The sequence below is a fragment of the Chiloscyllium plagiosum genome, chromosome 24 (assembly GCF_004010195.1).
Source record: "Chiloscyllium plagiosum isolate BGI_BamShark_2017 chromosome 24, ASM401019v2, whole genome shotgun sequence".
Lineage (NCBI taxonomy): Eukaryota > Metazoa > Chordata > Chondrichthyes > Orectolobiformes > Hemiscylliidae > Chiloscyllium > Chiloscyllium plagiosum.
In genome coordinates, this window is record NC_057733.1 from 4628079 (window position 1) to 4648504 (window position 20426).

The 20426-nt window shown below is 40.4% G+C and overlaps 1 protein-coding gene across 6 annotated transcripts in view; it reads left to right on the plus strand.

The window, feature by feature from the left end:
• phf6 (PHD finger protein 6) overlaps positions 1–20196 on the plus strand; it is a 69569-nt gene extending 49373 nt beyond the window's left edge. For 5 of the 6 annotated variants that reach the window (XM_043714340.1, XM_043714339.1, XM_043714343.1 and 2 more), the window contains 7 exons: positions 2286–2446; positions 5013–5156; positions 12750–12854; positions 13500–13633; positions 16023–16131; positions 17275–17286; positions 17432–20196. In XM_043714340.1, the coding sequence (XP_043570275.1) occupies positions 2286–2446; positions 5013–5156; positions 12750–12854; positions 13500–13633; positions 16023–16131; positions 17275–17286; positions 17432–17440 (674 nt within the window). In that variant the 3' untranslated portion in view covers positions 17441–20196. The remainder of the gene's footprint in view (positions 1–2285; positions 2447–5012; positions 5157–12749; positions 12855–13499; positions 13634–16022; positions 16132–17274; positions 17287–17431) is intronic. The other variant, XM_043714344.1, reaches the window with a different exon arrangement.
• The last annotated feature ends 230 nt before the right edge of the window (positions 20197–20426 follow it).

Below are 20426 nucleotides of genomic sequence, written 5' to 3' on the forward strand. Positions count from 1 at the left end.
TTACATTTAGTGTCACAAATACAAAGTTAGGAAGACTGAGTTGATTTGCTTGTCCCTCTGTGTCATAACAATATTAGGTTTTATAAAATCTAGAGTGGTAGGTGGTTCAGTGGTTACCGCTGCTGCCTCGGTGCCAGGGACCCAGGTTCAATTCCAGCCTTGAGTGACTGTCTATGTGGAGTTTGCACGTTTTCCTTGTGTCTGTGTGGGTTTTCACTGGGTGCTCTGGTTTCCTCCCACAGCCCAAAGATGTGTAAGTGAAGGAATTGGTCAGTGGTAGCATTAGGGCGCTTGGTATTGGGGGCAAAGTACTAACTTGGATTGAAAGTTGGTTGGCTGGTAGGAAACAAAGAGTAGTGATAAACGGCTCCATTTCGGAATGGCAGGCAGTGACCAGTGGGGTACCACAGGGATCAGTACTGGGACCGCAGCTTTTTTACAATATATGTTAATGATATAGAAGATGGAATTAGTAATAACATTCGCAGATTTGCTGATGATACTAAGCTGGGTGGCAGGGTGAAATGTGATGAGGATGTTAGGAGATTACAGGGTGACCTGGCCAGGTTAGGTGAGTGGTCAGATGCATGGCAAATGCGGTTTAATGTGGATAAATGTATGGTTATCCACTTTTGTGGCAAGAACAGGAAGGCAGATTACTACCTCAGTGGAATCAATTTAGGTAAAGGGGCAGTACAGAGAGATCTGGGTGTTCTTGTACACCAGTCAATGAAGGTAAGCATGCAGGTGCAGCTGGTAGTGAAGAAGGCTAATAGCATGCTGGCCTTCATAATAAGAGAGATTGAGTATAGAAGCAAAGAGGTTCTTTCTGCAGCTGTACAGGGCCCTGGTGAGACTACACCTGGAGTACTGTGTGCAGTTCTGGTCTCCAAATTTGAGGAAAGACATTCTGGCTATTGAGGGAGTGCAGCGTAGGTTCATGAGGTCAATTCCTGGAATGGCGGGATTACCTTACACTGAAAGACTGGAGCGACTGGGCTTGTATACCCTTGAGTTTAGAAGACTGAGAGGGGATATGATTGAGACGTATAAGTTTATAAAAGCATTGGACACTCTGGAGGCAGGAAACATGTTTCCGCTGATGGGTGAGTGCCGAACCAGAGGACACAGCTTAAAAATATGGGGTAGACCATTTAGGACAGAGATGAGGAGAAACGTCTTCACCCAGAGAGTGGTGACTGTGTGGAATGCTCTGCCCAGAGGGCAGTGGAGGCCCAGTCTCTGGATTCATTTAAGAAAGAGTTGGATAGAGCTCTCAAGGATAGTGGAATCAAGGGTTATGGAGATAAGGCAGGAACAGGATACTGATTAGGAATGATCAGCCATGATCATATTGAATGGTGGTGCAGGCTCGAAGGGCAGAATGGCCTACTCCTGCACCTATTGTCTATTGGTAAATTGTCCCTTAGTATCAAGGGATATATGGGATAGTTGAGTTAGCCACAGTAAATGTGGGATTACAGGGATTTGGTGGGATGCTCTTTTGGAGGCTCAGTGCAGCCTTGATGGGCCAAAATGACTACTTTCTGCATTGTAGAGATTTAATGAAACTTTTGTTTAAAAAAAAGTCAACAAAGTGAGTACTGGTCCAATAGAAAGTGAGTCTGGAGACTTAGTCATGGAAAATAAGGGCATAAGCAAAGCAAAGACGGTGGGTGCTGGGAATCCAAAACAAACGCAAAATGCTGAAGGCAGCTGAGTTTCTGCAGCATTCTCATGTTGTGGAAAATATGGAGTTAGCTGAATTGAAAAATTTACATCAGTTTTCGTTATAGAGCATATAAGTAACATCACTAGCATGGAACAGACCGATGTAAAAGGATAAGGCTACAAGTATATCAAATAAGCCATGGTGTTTGTTGAAACTTTCATACATTTTAAAAGTTTAAAGACTTAGTTGTTTTTTAAAAAGCAGGACTAATCGCTAAAAATCAGAATTTACTGGAAAAACTCAGCAGATCTGGCAGCATCTGTGGAAAGAAAGCAGAATTAACATTGCTGGTCCATGGACCCTTCATTAGAACTGATTTGTAGCTAGGAAAATGTTGATATATCCCCTAAAGAAGGGATAGGGTTGGTGGGTGGAGGAGGAGGAGGAGGAGGATTAAATGATAGGTGGAGATGGAGCCCAGAGAGAGCAAGCACGGGAAAACGGTTGAGCAGACAGAGGATTGGATTAAGATCAGCCTGGGAGAATGAATAGCTGCTAATTCGCACCATTAGTGGCTGAGCTAATTACAGTTTTTTGGTGGTGCTGCCGACAGATGGGCTCCAAGGAAACCTAAGTGAGTGTTCCCCAGGTCCTCGCAAAGGCGCTCAGAGAGTACACAGAGAAAAACGGAGAGCTCCAAACTCGAAAGATGAGTCGGATGATGCTATGTCCACATCCTCTCAAGGGAAAGATGAAACCAGTTGCAGTTCCTATGTGAGTAATGAATTGATAACGGAAACATTGTTTTGTTTTCCCTCCCTATTTTCTCTTCCTTACAATTATCGAAAATTGTCCAGTTTCCTTTCAGGTCATCCATTGTCTCAATTTTCAGAATCCTTACTGTGTAAAGAAGGTTCCACCTCTTCATTCCCTATATCTCTTGCCCAATCCTCAATTCTGAATCCCTACTCCTGTACACTCAGCTCATGTGAACAATTTTTCTTTGTCTTGTCTAAAACTCAATCTTGTGCACCTCACATCTCACTTCAATCTCTTGTTCCAGGGAGAACAATTCCAGCTTCTCCATTCTGTCCACATCGCTGAAGGTTATCATTGTTGGACCTATTATTATAAATCTCCTCTGAATTGAGTTAAGAACCTACACACTTTTTGGTGGAAAGCTGGTGGTGGAATTTCTTGAGTTAAAAATCACATACCAGGTTATAGTCCCAACAGGTTTTTTTGGAAGCACTGACTTTCTGAGCGCTGCTCCTTCCACAGGTGGTTGTTGAGAACAAGATTGTAAGACACAGAATTTGTAGCAAACGTTTAGAGTGTGACGTAAACCTCTTCTCTCCTCCCCCACCCGCTACCTAAGACCTCTGACTCCACATACGCTTCAGAACTGGGCCATTATGTCCATATGTCTTGCCCTGTCCCTTATGCCAAAATTGATCATTTTGTACTTCTCTGCTTTATTTTTTCATTCATGGAATGTAAGGAAATGTCCATCCCTAGTTGCCCTTGAGAATTAATGGTAAGCTGCCGTCTTGAACTGCTACAGTCGATTTTGTGTAGACAAATAATTCTGTTCAGAAGAATTCTGCCATTCTGCTCCCTCATGTCCTGTTGCATCCTTACTGTTTGTAACTCCTCCAAATTATGTACCATTGGTAAAATGTGGAATTGCTCCCAAATCCAAGTCAGCACCTTTCAAAACCATGTCCATTTCCATATAGAAGAGCAAGGATAGCAGATACATGGAAACACCATCACCTTCAAGATCTCTTCCAAGTCAATCACCATCCTGACTTTAAAATATGTTGCTGTACCTCCAGTGTCATCTGGGCGAATCTTTGAAATTCCTCCCTCATAGCATTGTGCTTTTAACAAGAATGAATAAATTAGTGTTTCAAGGAAGCAACTCACCGTTGGCTTCTCTAGGAGAATTAGGGATTGTAATAAGTGTTGGCGCAGCCAGTGATGCCCACATCTCATGGATGAATTAAAAGAAAAATCTTCCCTTGGCTGCCTTTCCTCAAAGAAAAGCAGTCTCAGTACATTCAATCTACCTTCAGAACTCAACTCCTCACCACTGAATCTGTTCTTGTAAATCCTCTCTATATTGTCTACAGTCCTGTTAAGGTGTAACAGGTCCAGCTTGAAGCAGATTCCACCTGACCCAAAACTAGTTCTGATGCTTCAGAAATCTGATTCCCATTCCTTTGATATCATTCTCCAGACATATGTCCAATCGATCAAACTTCATATTCTATTCTCAGTAGCACGTGGTGCTGGGAATAGTTTTGAGTTTCTGTTTATTACTGTCCTAACTCCCGCAAAATCTTTCAGAAACTTGTCCCTTTTCATACTTGTCGCTCTTCCATTATATCCTTTATCTTTGCCTCAGAGGCAACATGTTGAATGAAGCAGAAATGTTCATCTGATCCCCTAAATGTGGAATCTTGTCTCAATGTTGCTTTTCCACTCTTCTTTACCTTCTGGGCAGCTGGATTGCCCTTGGTGTCTCAAACTTGGCTATGACTGTACTACCATCTTTACTAGTAACCAAAATGAAAAACCATTTTGCACAAAAGATGGACTCTGAGGACTGCTGCTATGCCTGTACTACTGTCTTAGGAAGAATGGAGGTTGACAATACTTCTGTGCTTTTACAGTCTCAACCTAAGATGTGACCACCTCTTGAATGTACTATCTATGTCGTATTCAACCTCATGGATGCACAACAGTGATTCTGTCTGTTTGTAGAATTCCAATACCCAGAGCTCCATGGCCCATCCACAGCATTCCCCATACTATTGGATGTACATTCCTCTTGGCTGAGTAACTTTAGAAACTGTTTATTGCAGTTAGAATGACTTAAATAGCAACCTTTTACTGGCTTCTTCACTTGTACAAAACAAGAGTCAATTACTGGAAGTTGGAAAAGGTAGAAAAAGAGCGCCTTCTTACCAAGCTCCCTTCTTTATCAAACGCTCACTTTACACTCTGCACTGAGTTCAGATGAGGCAGCACTGAGGTAGGACTGTTTCAATCTTCTCATTACTGAGCTTAGTTATCTGTTCAAAGGCTGAGATAAACCTAATTTATCTTCACATTCTCCTTTGTTCTCTGCTCAGCATCGTAGTGTGTCTCGCTCTCTTGTACCTTCCCCCACCATCCTACCTCTCATCTTCTGCCCCATTCCCTGCCCTTGCAGACACAGGGAAGATAATTAAACATATTGATAAATTCATGGTTATTAAGTCATTTGAAACCCCAAATTGCATTATCTTTGTAATTCTCTTTGTTCTTGCTTTGAATGTGTTTTCCTTTGTAGAGAGAACGGTCTCCTCACTGCAGTAGTCCCACAATTACAGGGCCAAAGTGTGGGTTTTGTCATGCTGGAGATGAAGAAAATGAAACTAGAGGAAAACTCCACACGTCAAATGCTAAAAAGGTTGCCGCACATTACAAATGCATGGTAAGGTGATTGAATGTGTTGGAGTCACTTTGGAGATAGGCACTGCTAAGATATTGTATGAGGTGTAATATATTTTGGGCTAGTCTTCGTCTCCAGACTTCAAAGTTCTAGTAAGTCCTTTTCAAATTAGCTGTATATCACAGGATTCCTATCATTAGGTTTTGTGTAAATCATGTTATGTGTGAATTGAGTAGAGCAATGTTTCTTTGCGCATTATGGAAAATGCAAGAGTTTGTGATCAATTCCAAAAGAAATTACACCAAGCTAAATTGCTGAGGACAGTCAGAGTAGATTCCAGTGCTGCAATTGAACCTAGTTTCTAGCACCATCTGACATTTCTGAATCAGTAGAATATACCATCATAGAGCATGTGTAGCAGAGTAAGAGGCCACTCCACCCATCCTGTCTGCTGCAGATGCTAGGTGGGGTAAAGTGGCAAGTTAAATGTGTCCTTCGTAATAACTCTAAAGTATTGAACACTAGGAAGGAAAGATCAAAGATAAGAGTGCTCTTGACCTATTGGTGCTCAAAAATTATTAAACATTGTTACAATGAGATGTCAGACAGCCAAATAAAATCAGCCTCCCTCTCCCTGCATTTACAACACAGTAAAATTAAAGCACTCAAAGCCCCAGGAGTTCCTAACCAGACTTTCTGAATAACTGACGCCAGAGACCAAGTTTATAGCTAAAAGAAAGAATTAAAAATTTATCAGTAGTACAGTAATTTTAGCAGAGCAAAGTTAAGCAACAAGGTAATCTAATTTTAATGTCTATTGACTTAATCCACTTCTCAGACAGGCAGTTACAGTATAAGTCAAAAATAAAATTATATATTTAAGCAGAGTTCTGATTAATTCTGATTTTTCTCCACAGATGCTGCCTGTCCTGGTGAGCTTTTCCAGCAAATTTTGTTTGTTTCTGATTACAGCACCCGCATTTCTTTCGATTTTTATTGGGTTGTACATAACCAGATAGTTCACTCTCACTGTTTCCACGATGTGCAGTATCACAGGTGCACGGATTGAGTCCAGCTTGGTTTCTGAAGGCACTTGTCAATGCAAATAGTTTCCAGTAGACTGAGGAATATTCATTTAATTCTGATAAAGAAGATTCTATTCCCTCAACTTTCAATAATAGAATAACCAGAGAGCAATCAGATCTCCTTACTGTAACTTTTGTAACCAGAGCCCTTCTGACCAAAAACAAACTTCAAAACCAATGTGTGAAATTCAGGTTTTGTTCTGACTTTTTCAGGATTCTCTTGGCACCAAATGCCCTGTCACCTCATCAAAGAACTCCAGTCAAATTTGTCAAATGTGACCAGCCCTTGATAAAGCCATGTTGGCTAGGCAAAAGTGAGGACTGCAGATGCTGGAAATCAGAGTCTAGATTAGAGGGGTGCTGGAAAAGCACAGCAGGTCAGGCAGCATCCGAGGAGTAGGAAAATCAACATTTCTGGCAAAAGCCCTTTATCAGGACTGAAGACAGGGAGCCACCAAGGTGGAGAGAAGCCATGTTGACTAGTATTAACTTGTCTTTTTTTTAATTCCATGTATGACTTCCATTAGTTTTCCCACTATTGATTTCAAGCTGACAGATCTGCCTGTCTATCTACTAATAAAAGCTAACACACCATATGCCTTATTAACAGCCCTATCAACCTGGGTGTCAACTTTGAGAGGTCCATATACATGACACCAAGATTGCTCTGCTCATCTACATGACACAGAATCTTGCCATTCCTGTTACTCCTTCCAAAGTAAATCACCTCTCACTTTTCTGCATTAAACTCTGTTTGCCACCTCTCAGCCCAGTTCTGCAGCTTATCTATGTCCCTCTGTAACCTACAACATCCTTTGTCACTATCCACAACTGTGCCAATCTTAGTGTCATGTGCAAATTTACTAACCCATTTTTCTATGCCCTCATCCAGGTCATTTATAAAAATGACACACAGCAGTGGCCCCAAAACAGATCCTTGTGGTACACCACTAGTAACTGAACTCCAGGATAAACATTTCCCATCAACCACTACCCTCTGTCTTTCAGCTAGCCAATTTCTGATGCAAGCTGCAAAATTACCTTCAATCCCATGCCTCCGTGTTTTCTGCAGTGGTCTACCATGGGGAATTTTATCAAATGCCTTACTGAAATCCATATACACCATATCAACGGCTTTATCTTTATCTACCTGTTTGGTCACCTTCTCAAAGAACTCAATATGGTTTGTGAGGCACGACCTACCCTTCACGAAACCATGCTGATTATCCCTAATCAACTTATTCCTAGTTTGTGAGAAGATTTGTAGCTCGGGTGCTCATTGCTGTGGTTCTGTTCGCCGAGCTGGAAGTTTTTGTTGCAAACGATTCGCCAAAAACGGATATCCTCACAATTTCATCAACAGATGCCTAAGGGAAAGACAACGGAACGAGGACATGCCGCAACCCAAAGGACTAGCCACACTACCATACATCAAGAACATCTCTGAACTGACAGCCAGACTACTGCGACCACTAGGACTTATAACAGCACACAAACCAACAGCCACACTTGGACAACAACTCACCAGAACGAAGGATTCCTAGAAGCATGGCACTCATCCACAAACTCCATTAACAAACACATCGACCTGGACCCAATATACCGGCCACTACAGCGGACAGCTGAAACTGACAACCGGAAGTGGCAGGGACAGGCCACTATAAATGCCGGAGGAAACACCACAGAAGCGCTTCACAGGAGGCTCCCAAGCACTGAGGATGTCACCTAGACAGGGGACGAAACGTTTGCAACAAAAACTTCCAGCTCGGCGAACAGAACCACAGCAACTTATTCCTATCGAGGTGATTATAAATCCTTTCTCTTATAATCTTTTCCAACACTTAACCCACATCTGAAGTAAGGCTCACTGTTGTAGAATTACCAGGGTTCTCTCTAGTCTCATTCTTGAACAAGGGGACAACATTTGCTATCCTCCAGTCTTCTGGTACTATTCTGTAGATAACGATGACAAAGATCAAAGCGAAAGGCTCAGCAATCCCCTCCCTGACTTCCCAGAGAATCCTAGGATAAATTCCATCTGGCCTAGGAGATTTATCTATTTTCACACTTTCCAGAATTTCTAATACCACCTCCTTGTGAACTTCAATCTCGTCGAGTCTAGTAGCCTGTTTCTTAGTATTCTCCACAACAACATTCTTTTTCCAGTGTGGATACTAACACAAAATATACACTTAGCGCTTCCCCCATCTCCTCTGGCTCCACGCACAACTTCCCACTACTATCCTTGATTGGCCCAAATCTTAGCCTAGTCATTATTTTATCCCTTATATACACATAGAAAGCTTTAGGTTTTCCCTGATCCTATCTGTCAACAACAACAACAACTCATGTCCCATCCTTGCTAGTTTTGGCTCTCTTTAGGTCTTTCCTGGCTATCTTTTAACTCTCAATCACCCTAACTGAGCCATCACATCTCATCCTAACATAAGCTGCCTCCTTCCTCGGCTCCCTCTCTCGACAATTTCCTCCCTGTCTAACAGGTATATACTTATCAAGGACACACAGGTATTCTTTGAATAAGCTCCACATTTCTATTGTGCTCATCCCCTGCAGTTGCCTTCCCCATCTTAAGCATCCTAAATCTTGTCTAATCTCATCATAATTGCCTTTCCCCTAGTTGTAGCTCTTACTCTCTGGTGTGTATACCTATCCCTTTCCATTGCTAAAGTAAACATAACTGAATTGTGGTCACTATCACAAAGTGCTCACCTACCTCCAAATCTAACACCTAGCTGGGTTCATTACCCATAATTAAATCTAATGTGGCCTTGCCCCTTGTTGGCCTGTCTACATACTGTGTCAGAAAACCCTCCTGCACACATTGGACAAAAACTGACCCCTCTAAAGTACTTGAACTATAGTATTTCCAGTCAATATTTGGGAAGTTGAAGTCCCCCATAACAACTACCCTGTCACTCTCGCTCCTATCCAGAATGAGCTTTGGCATCCTTTCTCTCCATCTCTGGAACTATTCAGAGACCTAGAGGAAGCTCCAAACAGGGTGACCTTTCCTTTCCTGTTTCTAGCCTCAGCCCATACTACCTCAGTAGACAAGTCCTCAAATGTCCTTTCTGCAGTTGGAATTCTGACCTTGACTAACAATGCCACAACCTCCCCCTCTTTTTCCATGTTCTCTGTTCTTACTGAAACATCTAAATCCCGGAACCTACAACTACCATTCCTGTCCCTGCTTTACCCATGTCTCTGAAATAGCCACAACATTGATGTCCCCGGTAACAACCCATGCTGCAAGTTCACCCACCTTATTCTGGATGCTCCTGGTGTTGAAATAGACACACTCAAATCAACTTTTTGCTTGCCAGTGCCGCCTTGCAACCCTGAAACCTTATTTCGGACCTCCCTACTCTCAACCTCCTCTATACTTGAACTATAATTTAGATTCCCATCCCCCTGCTGAATTAGGTTAAACCCACCGGAAGAACATTAGCAAATTTCGCCCCCAGGTACCACTCTAATGATCTTATAGACCTCAGTCAGGTTCCCCCCCCTCAACCTCCGTCTTTCCGAATCTACTCAACCTTTATTCATAGCTAGCCCTCAATACTATTCAACATCCTGGTGAACCTCATCTGCACCCTCTCCAAAGCATCTATGTTGTCTTTGGCAATGTGGTGACCAGAACTGTATGCAATATTCTAAATGTGGCTTAACCAAAGTTCTATACAACTGTAACATGACCTGCCAACTCTTGCCTTCCTTCATCGATGGGGTATTGAATACATGCTGTATGCCTTCTTGACTACTCAAGCGACCTGTGTTGCCACCTTCAAGGTACAATGGACCTGAACACCCAGATCTCTCTGTACGTCAGTTTTCCCAGGGCTTTTCCATTTACTGGAATAGTTTGTTCATGAATTGGATTTTCCAAAATGCATCGCCTCTCATTTGCCTGGATTGAACTCTGTCTGCCATTTCTCCTCCCAACTCTCCAATCTGTCAATATTTTGCTGCATTCTCTTAACACTCCGCTTCACTATCTGCTACTCCACCAATCTTTGTGTCATCTGCAAACTTGCTAATCAGACCACCTATATCTTTCTCCAAATCATTTATGTATATAAAATTTGTCGTAAAATGTTCTGACAAAGGGTCATTTGACCTGAAACGTTAACTCTGCCTTCTTTCCATAGATGGTACCAGGCTTGAAGTTACTCCAGCAATTTCTGTTTTGATCATAAAAATCCATCTGGTTCACTAATACCTTCTAGGACCTTGCCTGGTTGATGACACCTACATCCCACAAGTTAATTTCTTTAAAAAAAAACTGACTGCCGTGATATTTGTGCCTTCGGTGAAATTCCCAATTGGTTCAGTGTTGCAGTGTTACACTGATGGTTAAATCAATGTTGGTGTCAAGCTACAGCACCTCAATGAATGTGGAAAATGTACAAGAATTTAAATGTCTGGCTACATTTCCAATCTTCTCCAATTTCATTAATAATGATAAAACATCCTTATTGATATTTTTGGATAGGATTTCTCTCTGATCTGCAATCCCTTGGTTTGATTTGCATCTACATATCTGCTGTTTTATGATCACTTTGATTCATGTCATTAGTGAAAGCTACTTGAGAATTGTGAACCAAAGTTGAGAAATTTATAATGTTTGGTGAATATCTGACACTGACATCTTGGAAATCTGCTGTTTTTATGTAGGCCTTTAAAGGAAAGCCAGTGGCAACAAAAGCCAACTGTAGGCATTTAATTGGAGGAGCTGCAAGCACAGGCAAGACAGAACTACGAACCCAAACAGTGATGTTGTCTCTCCCATGCTCACTTCTCCAGTCACAGTTTATCTGCCTCCATTCTGGAGAAGCAATCTGTGATTGCGAGAGTAGCAAGGACAAATGTTGTGGAAGCAGGGATCCTGAGATTGCTGCATGGTTACAGCAAGACCAGTCAGAATAATCTTGCAATGTTGAGCTGCAGCGTCAACAGTTGCTTTCTGATTAACTGCTGGAAGTTGGGTAGTAGAAAGTGAGGACTGCAGATGCTGGAGATCAGAGTCAAAAGTGTGATACTGGAAAAGCACAGCAAGTCAGACAGCATCCAAGGAGCAGGAGAATTGATGTTTCAGTCAAAAACCCTTGATTCCTGATGAAGGGCTTTTGCCCAAAATGTCGATTCTCCTGCTCCTCGGATGCTGCCTGACCTGCTCGCTGTCCTCCACGAGACTGAGGAAAAGTACCAACAAAAAGAAAAGGGAGTGGTGGGGAGAATCTCAGCCCAAAACAGCTCTGCTAGCAATGAGGCTGGGAGCAGACCCAGGAATATTGTCATTTAGCCTTGGTGAAAACTGAGAATTGTGAATCAAGCATGAGAAATTTCTAAAGTTTCATGAATATCTGACATTGATATTTTGGAAATCAATTGTTTTTAAATAGTGATTTGTGCAGACTTTAAAGGAAAGCAACTCTGTCAGCCAGTGACGCCAGAATCTGACTGCAGGTGTTTAATTGGAGTGTTGCAGTTAGACCTTACTGTATTACACTATAATGTGCACTTACATCTTTGTCTCAAAACTGCTCAGAACTTTGTCTTTGGCCACTCTCAAGCCTAGTTTAAAAACACTGCAACAATCTATAAAATCTATATGAAAGTGAGGACTGCAGATGCTGGAGATCAGAGTCCAGAGTGTGTTGCTGGAAAAGCACAGCAGTCAGGCAGCCCTTCATCTGGAATCTATAAGATCTGATGAAGGGCTTTTGTCTGAAACATCGATTTTCCTGCTCCTCACATGCTGCCTGACCTGCTGTGCTTTTCCAGCACCACACTAATCGTGACTATAATCTCCAGCATCTGCAATACCCACTTTCACCTAATCTGTAAGATCTGTCTATTCCCATTTACCACACTGGTTTAGTTAAGCATAGCTTTATGATGTGCAGTATTGGATACTAGGACAAGTTAGATTTGTTTCTGCTGAAGTTTAGAGGATTGAGGTAACTTAATTGAAACAAAAGATCCTGAGGGGGAGGAGAAAACCAAAGATTTGCATATACTGGAAACCCCAGAAACTAAAACAAAAATTGCTGGAAAAATTCAGCTGGTCTAGCAGCATCTGTGGAGACCAGAAGGGTCACTGGACCCAAAATGTTAACTGCATTGTCTCTGCTGCCAGACCTGAGTTTTTCCAGCAATAAATGTTTTTGTTTAAATCGTAAGGTCTCTTGTCAGTGGAGAGAATGGTTAATCTTTTGGGAGAATCTCAAACAGTTTTTTTAAAAAAGTCATCCATTTGAAATAGTAAGGTGGGAAATTTTATCTGAACACGTTGTGAGTCTTCAGAAGTTTCCTGAAAAGGTGGTGAAAGCCCAGTCTTTGAATAATTTTAAGGCCAAGGTAGGGGAGTGAGAAGTTATCAGGAGTAGGCAGGATGTGGATTTGAGCATACAATCATATCAACCATGACCTCTTATTAAATGGCGGTGTGTCCGCAAAGGCTGAATGGCTTATTCTTAGTTTGTATAGCTACCAAAATTTTAATAAGCATTGTTTTTATTTACAGCTGTTTTCTTCTGGTACTGTCCAACTCACAAATTCATCTAGAAAAGATTTTGGTGATTTTGATATTAAAACAGTCATTCAAGAAATCAAGAGGGGAAAAAGAATGGTTTGTATCCTAATTTAATTTGTAAAATTGTATTATAACTTACTGTTCTGAATGATGCTTTTGTTCCTGTTCAGCCACCATTTCAAATGTAATTTCTATCAAATCAAAATGTTAACTGTTTACTCCATAATGCACCCTGTAATTTATATTTCATTGACCAAATTAAGGACAGCTTTTACTTATTTTGAGTGGATTTGAAGCTTATTACTGCTTACATTGTAATAATGGACATGAATATAAAATGATTGCAGCACAGAAGGAATCTATATGAATAATAGATGTGTGTTGTGCTGGCTTGTGAAAACTGCTATTAATCTGACTGCCAAGCACTTTTTTCATAGCCGTACAAAATTTCCCATTTCAAGTGTGTAATCAAAATGTTTTGCTTTCAATGTACTTAAGAATTAAACAGTTTATTAGATTATTCAATAGCTGTACAATTCATGCCAGCAATTCAGTATTCATGAAATATTTACTAGGGTGGTGCTATTGATGATGGGCTCTTTGAAGTGGAATGATTATTGGAATGTTTGGTGCTGTGATAGAAATGGAGGAAATTCTAGAATTCTGTCCTGTTTACCTGAGTGCTCATCAGTACAATGTTAAATTTTCTGAAGTCTGAATAATTTGTTTACATAATTTCAGAAATGTACATTGTGCAGTCAAATAGGCGCAACCATTGGGTGTGAAATAAAGGCTTGCATCAAGACTTACCATTACCACTGTGCTGTTGAAGATCGAGCCAAATTTATTGAGAATCTTGACCGAGGGATCTACAGGTATCCTGTTCTAATGGTTATTTGTCCTCCTGATTTCCCTACTCTGATCTTTTCCAGAGTGTATACTTTCTTCCTTTTGTTGAGCTTCATGCAAGTTTCATCTTGGCCTCCTCCTGAGGTCCCCACCATCTTGAGTGCTAGCCTTCAGCTAATTTGATTCATTCTATATAATACCAATGTCACTGACAAGAAGAGATGAATTGAATAATTTTCTTTGTTCTAAATAATTATTTCTATATTCTGTATTTTTAATAAACGAAAAATGGGCAGTTTTTTGTGTTTCCCCCGACGCAGTTTACAGCATCCAGTTTAATCATCCTTTTGGGTTCGGATAAAGGGTTTATTGCTGCAGTCAAAATCCGGGGGGTTGGTTCCTGACGTACAGCTGTTTGTGCATATATTCAAGAAAGAAGAGAAAGGAAGGAAGTTAGGAATCAAGATCAAAGATATCAGACTCAGACTATGTGAAGTAGCGTTCAGTAAGTCAGTGTCCATTTTTATTCAGTTGGCTGAGCATAAAAATAGCTTTTGAAGCAGCTTTGAATTGATGGCTTCGTAGTTGTAAACTGGACATTAGCTCATTTTTCAAATTAGACACAGGTTTGTTTGCAGGCATCAGATCTTTGAGACGTATTGCAATTACAGACAGGCATTCAGACAAGCCTGGAACAGCTTACCCATCAGGTGTTACAAGCAGACTGACAAATAGTAGACAGATTTGTACAGTGAAAGGTGATTCAACAAACAAACCAGAAATTTCAGTCATGTAACTAGGCCTTAAGGGTTCGAGATACTCAGTTAATGAGGTGGATTTTGATGTTCCATCATCAAACTTTTTTTATCCCCCACTGCAGACAACACTTCTCATTTGCACGGAGTCCAACAATGTTGGGTTTTTGAGTTCTCATTTCTTCAGAATTAGCTGAGGTAGACAACTCATGTACTTGTCCTTTGCATTGGCTTGACTAGTATTGTCAAGTTTCAGAAAGTGATGAGTTCACTTTAATCCTGTAATCGCTCCACATTTATGGAAGCAGTCAAATATACCCAGCAGTGATTATCTCCCAAGGAAGATGTTCAATGGTATTGCCATCTGAATCCTCCATTCTCTCTCCCCCTCAATGTTCTGGGACCTTTCAACAACCAGGTATTGAACTGCACCATTTCTTACAAATACTGTCGCTACAAGAGCAGGACAGAACTCTGCTGAGAGTAACTCACCACTTGAATCCCCAAAGCCAATCCACCATCCACAATGTAGGTTAAGGGGAATACTCACCACTTTTCCAGAAGGGTACTGTGCTTTCAACACTCTGGAAATTTTGCCATATCCATAACAAGGCAGCCTGCTTGATTAGCACCCCATCCATCATCTTTAACATTCACTCTCTTCAGTACCGATGTAGGGTAGTAAGAGTACCAGGTTTAAGGTGCATGGTGATAACCATTTAGAAAACGTGCTTCTTTTATATTCTTCCTGCCAAAATGGTCAACTCTTCAAAGAATTCCAATAAATTGATTGAACATGATTTTGCTTTCATAAAGCCAAGCAACCAAAACTCAGCATTTGGTGAGGTACAACCTTGATGAGTAATAAACAAGAGAATGGGTTTCGAACAAGGCAGACATTAGTCTCCGTATAACAGCGCAGTCATTTAGGACTGAAATGAGAAGTTATTTCATTTAAAGGGTTATGAATCTTTTGAATTCTCTATGCCAGAGGATTTGAATGCTCCCAATTTCGCATATGTTTAAAACTTAGCTGGAGTAGGCAGAAAATTGAATCAACCGTGACTTGTATTAAGTTGTAAAACAAACCTGGCCGGAAGTATTGTCTACTCCTTCTAGATCTTGTGTTCTTACCAAGCTAGGCTGTTCCAATACAATTATACCTCTGGCATCTACCTGAAAATCTGGTAAATTGTTCTGTCCACAAATGCAAGACCAATTCAACCTGGACAGTTAGCAAATCATCATCAAAATATCAACCTTCAAGGTGATTGGCTGTTGACATATCCAGTGTCATCAAGTGACACTTACAACACAAACTTTTCAATGACCCTCATTCCACTGCTCTGAGGACTCTCAGGCCCGTCCATACTAAATGGGTGACCTGGTTTTAAACTAAGTCCCCTTGTTCTAGTTGCTCCCACAAGGGATGCATCCTTTCAGCATCAACCCTATCAAGTCCCTGCAGGATCTTGTATCATGCAAAAACATCACCTCCCATTCTTCTCAACACCAATGGGTATGGGCCCAGCCTGTTATCAGCAAAATTCAAGATTCCCTGGCTCAGGTTTTGTTTTATGCTGTTATTTTTTAGATGAATTTGCATTTTAAAAACTGGAATCCAATTATGAGAGTTCTTAAAGTTAAATTTATTTGGTAGGCTATACTGTAAAAACCACAGTGGGAATGATGACCGGGATGAGGAGGATGAAGAAAGGGAAAGCATCTCACGCTATGGCAAAGAGCAAGAAGCTGATCGTAATCGAGAGGTACGTGTGAGACGTTATGGCAGCTGTGCAATGACGGCTGTGCCATTATGTCTGCAAATAGTAAAATACTAATATTTTGGGAATAATTACAAATTTCCTGTAAGTTGGGAGCAGTATGCCTATATAACAAAACATGCTACTGTTAGGAAGTTGCAATGAAGCTGTGTGAAGAATTATATTCCTTACCTTGTGATCACAGTGTTGTTGGTCATACTTCTCACTGACAATTTCTCAGCTTTCTTACTTGGGATTTTTTTAATGGTATGTTTGTCATTGGCATCAATTAGTCTTGTTTAAATTTTATCCTTGATGTATTGGTGGGATATAGCTAAATGGCAACGTGTATAGTTGTAGAGCCATTGACTGAATGGACTCTTTCCAGGCTGAAATCAAGTCCCTGCCAGCTTGTATAATAGTTCAGACAGAATAGTGGAGTGGCACCTTCTCATGAGTACTACGGATGGGCAGTAATGGCCAGAGACTCTTGCATCCTGAGGAAAAGCATTTTTTTAAAGCTAGTCTATACTTCTCTACTCTACCTTGAGCCCTTTTTTCTCCTTTTGAGTGCCTATCCAGTTAAAATGTTCAATTGAGTTAAAAAAAATATTCTTGTCCCCAGTATCTTCCTGCTAGTGAGTCCTTATGCCTTCAGCTGATTGGGAGCATTATCTCTGTGTACCTTATCTAATCTAATCTCATACACTTCTGTCAAATGAGATATAATCTAAATCTCATGTTTATAAACTGCTTCTGATGCTTGACGTAGTAATAAGTCCCACAAAGCATTATGTAATCTCTAATTGCAGTCAACCTTGAACCCTTGGATTAGGGAGTGCTAATTCATTAAAAAGTAAATACCTTTTGCTCATTGTTGAATGACCCAGACTGAAGCTACAAAGTTAATGGGTAGTGAATCTGGACTGTCCTGGTCAGTGGAGTTTGGGCACCTTTTGTTACTGGTATTAACCTGGGGATTGGGAGTTTGGGTGAAATATTGAATTTCTGCTGGCACTCATCGGAACTACGCAAGTGTTGCTTTGAGAGGAGTGAAGAGATGGGCTTTCATGTTTATCAGTGCTGATTAGCAGATTAGTCAAGTTTAAAATTGTTATAAGTAATAGTCATTTTTTGTTTGTTCATTAGGTCTTAGAAGAGGTATAGAAAAATGCATTCAAATTCCTTCTGATTTAATGGATGCCTGAATCTCTAGAGGTAATATTGCATGTTGTATGGGTTGTCAGACAGATTGCAATGCAAATAACTTTGGCCAACTGTTTTTTTCCCCCTTTATGTTAAACAGAAAAATTAACCGAGCCTTGGATACAAGAAAGTGCCAAGAAAATGCCTGTGGATTGATTGGATGAGGCTGGTACATTGTGCTCAAGACGATAAAGGACTTGAAGCGTAGAAAATATCCAAAGATCTTTCAAGAAATCTCTTTATTCTGTCAATGTTCCTCTTAAGGAAGAGAAACAGTGTAGTGAAATAGCACGGCTAATATACCTGCTTTTTTTTGATGGGGAGATTCCATTAAATGGATTATTTAGAATATCTTTTATTACAGCCTTCTGAATTAAAATGGAAATAATTTGATTTGCTGAATTTGTGATTAGATGGCACAAGCTGACCTGATACATCTTTGCATAATGAGGGCCTTGAAGGAGCAACACCTTAACACACTCGTGCATGTGCCTTCGGGTGCTTCTGGACTTCAACATCAAGAGGAGCTCAAAAATAAAGGCTGAAATTAAAACCAATATCTAGCATAAGGTATTTTGACCACATCTTGATTAGCAAACAGTGGGTACAATATGTATTGATGGTTTCAAGCCAATTCTGAGTAGATGAATCTACATAATGGGACGACCCAGCTCTCAGTCCTAATGCTGACTTATGCTCGTAACAGCCAGATATCTGACTGGGAATGGGTTTGTCCTCCATTTTGCATTGCACCATCTGGAAGCAACTGGTAAAAGTCTAGGATGCAATGAGATGCATCAGTTCACAGGTGGTGGTGTCCCCCTTTGAACAGCATACGAATGGCATTTTTAAAATTCAAAGTATAATGAAACTTCTTCAGAAATGTCTGACTGAAGCTGCACTCTGTGCAAATACCAGTCCCTGACTTGGTCAGCTAATCACGGCCTTGATGAACATACTGGTACAAATGGCATTGTCAGTGAAATCATGGTTTGGTTTCAATATTCAAGTCTGTGTTAAATGTTATAATGGAAATGAATGGTTTTTACTATTGCTAGGTTCATATCACATTATTTCCATCTTAATTTTCTTCCTGTGATTGTAGTTTCCCTTATCAAAGTTAGGGCTTCAGAATAAAAGTTTAGGATTAGATTGTTTCTGATTAGTAAACAATGTTGTTTATAGTCTGGTACCTTTTTCATATATTCCCTCTCAATGTATAAAGTAGCTGCCAGGAGGAAATATTAAATTTACATGAGATGTCACTGTGTCAGCAGTGGGTGTGCTGTTCTCTTTTGCTCTAAATCAGTTGTTTTTGGATCTGGATGGCTAAACATTTTAGAAATGAATATTTTATGTAATTTGATGCCAAAATGCATCTGGTTGTTGAATGCCCTTCATTTGTATGTCTGCTCAACAGCTTATCCAGCTGGGTGTTTTTATATGTTGGTTTTACCAGCATTTTATACCACACATTCTTGGTCTAAATCATTGTTTCCTATGAATTGCTTTATTTTTCCATAGTGTACCATAATTAATATCAGGCAGCATGTCATCCATGGTTTATTGTGCCCTATTTTGTGGTCTTTAACCAAAATAGCTCAGAAACATTGTTTTCCAAAACAATTCTATACTGTCCAAAAATCGTTACTTGCCTTTTTTTAAGAAATTGCACTACAGAAGAGACAAGCTCAGTGTCAGTACAATGCAGCAAGGCAACAAATGGAATAAGTCCACATTCTAATTTTAGCATTTTTAAGAAAAATATCTGATTGTAAGCATTGACTTTAAACAAAAAAGTCCTTCAAAGAAAAATTTTGCTTGTTAGAATAGATTTTGCTGTGATCCACTTCTAATAGTTATTCCAAGTTATGTGCAAGTCTCTTCAACAGATCAGAATTAAAGGCCTTTGAAATTAATAGTTGCGTGGTAGTAAATATCTTATGTTTGTAAGAGACACACTGAGCTTGTTTCATCTTGACTCATCAAAGTTAGATCAACAATGTAAATTTGACTGGAAGCAGCAGTTTGTACCACATGAGAAAAGAGTGCTATTTATGTGCAGTTCCCTACTTGTGTATAACTTTCAGTGTACTTAATGCTCCCTGAACTCTGAACAGGACAGCAATATGACCAGGCATTGTGCCTTTTACAATAAAAACTTGGAGGATAACTGTTTCCTTGTGAATTCTCCATTACAATACCTTGACTAATCAGCCCACTTCCCAACAAATAGTGTCACGTTCCTCTAGCTATGTAAGTTGTTCACTCTGAAGTTTGATATGCTTGCACCTCTTCTGATGATGCAAAATGAAGAGCTTCAACAAAGTACTGAGTTGCTGACCTTTTAAAATAAGTTCTTAGGCATTCCTTTGCTTTCCTCATTTCTGTTGAAGCGCCAGTACTGATGTAGGTCAGCTAATTCGCATATCCTGCTTGTGCTAACTCCAGAGTGCCTCAAGCCCCAGCAAGGCTCCAGCTTTAACCTTTGGACCAGTTGAAAAACAAAATGTTTGCTCTTGTAACTCCAGTCAATTCTTGTCTTTTTCTAATACATCAGATCTAGCAGCTGATTGCAGTCACTTAAACCTTTGAGTGATCAGGGATGCACAGGCTGAAGGGCCTCCTGTTCCTATTTGAGGGGTATTTATTTTTCCAATTTACTTCCATTCAATGGTGGTCATTTTATTTGGAATGTTGCAATGGTGGGGATAGAAAATGCATTCCTTAACTTTTCCTAGTCCGAGAACTGTAAATATTGTATTTGCTGAGATAGGTTAAAAATACGGGGGAGACCATTTAGGACAGAGATGAGGAGAAACTTCTTCACCCAGAGAGTGGTGGCTGTGTGGAATGCTCTGCCCCAGAGGGCAGTGGAGGCCTAGTCTCTGGATTCATTTAAGAAAGAGTTGGATAGAGCTCTCAAAATTAGTGGAATCAAGAGTTATGGAGATAAGGCAGGAACAGGATACTGATTAGGAATGATCAGCCATGATCATGTTGAATGGCGGTGCAGGCTCGAAGGGCAGAATGGCCTACTCCTGCACCTATTGTCTTAAAGTTCCAGCTCCAAAACCAAAACTCAGTTACACTGG